Source organism: Lathyrus oleraceus, chromosome 2 (genome assembly GCF_024323335.1).
Source record: "Lathyrus oleraceus cultivar Zhongwan6 chromosome 2, CAAS_Psat_ZW6_1.0, whole genome shotgun sequence".
Classification (NCBI taxonomy): Eukaryota; Viridiplantae; Streptophyta; class Magnoliopsida; order Fabales; family Fabaceae; genus Lathyrus; species Lathyrus oleraceus.
In genome coordinates this window covers 267,554,470-267,556,203 of record NC_066580.1, presented here as the reverse complement: position 1 = coordinate 267,556,203, position 1,734 = coordinate 267,554,470, and the positions used below count along the sequence as shown (strand labels likewise).

The 1,734-nt window shown below is 39.6% G+C and overlaps 1 protein-coding gene across 1 annotated transcript; it reads left to right on the top strand.

Annotated features, from left to right (window-relative positions):
* Positions 1–869: 869 nt before the first annotated feature.
* LOC127122833 (uncharacterized) lies at positions 870–1,373 on the top strand. The gene has a single exon (XM_051053113.1). The coding sequence runs from the start codon at positions 870–872 to the stop codon at positions 1,371–1,373; it is 504 nt and encodes a 167-aa protein (XP_050909070.1).
* Positions 1,374–1,734: the final 361 nt, after the last annotated feature.

Sequence of the window (1,734 nt, the reverse complement as noted above, 5' to 3'; positions counted from 1 at the left end):
GAGTTTGGTCTGTGAGCTGACACCACAGAGTGTGATGTTGGGTATGCTGAAGATCAACAATGATTTTCTTAATAACATTAAAGAGAGTCAGAAGTTGGATGTGAGGTTGGTGGACGTAATGGTTGGAAGTAATCAGACTGAAAGTAATGATTTCAAAGTAGATGAATAGGTGTGTTGAGGTTCAGAGACAAAATTTATATTCCTGAAGAAGCGGAGTTAAAGAAGATGATTTTAGAATAAAGTCATCGAAGTAGCTTGAGTATTCATCCAAGAGCTACTAAGATGTATCAGGATCTGAAGAATATCTTTTGGTGGTCTGGAATGAAGTGAGATGTGGCTCAGCTTTTTATGCTTGTTTGACTTGTCAGAAGTCAAAGGTTGAACATCAAAAACCTGCAGGATTGATGCAACTGTTGGATATTCCAAAATGGAAATGGGATAGAATTTCTATGGATTTTGTGATAGGGTTACCGAATACTCTGAGAGGGCATGATGCCATTTGAGAAGTTGTTGATAGACTGACAAATTCGACTCATTTTATTCTGATTAACATCAGTTTTTTATGCAAAAGTTGGCAGAGATATATATCTGCGTGATTGTGAAGTTGCATGGAGTTCTGTTGAGTATTGTCTCGGATAGAGATCTGAGGTTCACTTCTAGATTTTGGGAAAGTTTGCAGGAAGCTTTGGGTTCGAAGCTGAGGTTGAGTTCATTTTATCATTCGTAGACCTATGGTCAGACAGAGAGGACCATTCAGTCATTAGAGGACTTGTTGAGAGCGTGTGTTCTCGAGCAAGGATGTGTTTGGGATGATCATTTGTCGTTGATTGAGTTCACATATAATAATAGTTTTCATTCTATATTTTGGAATGGCACCTTTTGAAGTCTTGTATGGTCAAAGGTGTGGGACACCTTTGTGTTTGCATGAATCTGGTGAGAGTGTAGTGCTTGGACCTGATATTGTCCAACTGACTACTGAGAAGGTGAAGCTGATTCAGGAGAAGATGAAAGCTTCGCAGAGTAGGCAGAAAATCTACCATGATCAGAGGAGAAAGAATCTTGAGTTTCAAGAGGGAAACTATGTATTCTTGAGAGTCACTCTGGTGACCAGTGTAGGACGGGCTTTGAAGTCGAGGAAGCTCACTCCTTGGTTTATTGGTCCGTATCAGATATCCGAGCGAGTTGGACCTGTTGCTTATAGAGTGTCGTTGCCACCGAATTTGTCAAATCTGCATGATGTGCTCCATGTTTCACAACTTCGGAAGTATGTTCTAGATCCGCCGCATATGATTCTGATGGATGATGTTCAGGTGAGGGATAACCTTATAGTTGAGGCTCTGCCTGTAAGGATTGATGATCGAGAACTGAAATAGTTGAGAGGAAAAGAGATTGCTCTCGTGTGGGGAGGCACTGCCGGAGGAAATATGACTTGGGAGTTGGAAAGCATGGTGTGAGAGTCGTATCTAGAGTTGTTTGCATCAGGTAATTTTTTAGGATAAAAATGTTCTAAGTGGGGGAGAGTTGTAACGCCCCGATTTTATTTAAATTATTTTTCGTAATTTAATTATGTGATAGTTATGGTTGTGTTGATTGGTGTTTTGATGTGTTATGTACCCTTGGTGTGGGTAATTGGTTTAGAAATTAAGGTGTTGGGGAGTGTGTCAGCAAAAGTGTAGAAAGGATGGTGTGGTGAGTAAAACTAATTAATCATATTAGTTATTATTTATTTAATTA

Excerpts from the sequence above, each read along its gene's own strand:
- LOC127122833 (XM_051053113.1), top strand. The coding sequence starts at position 870 with ATGGCACCTTTTGAAGTCTTGTATGGTCAAAGGTGTGGGACACCTTTG.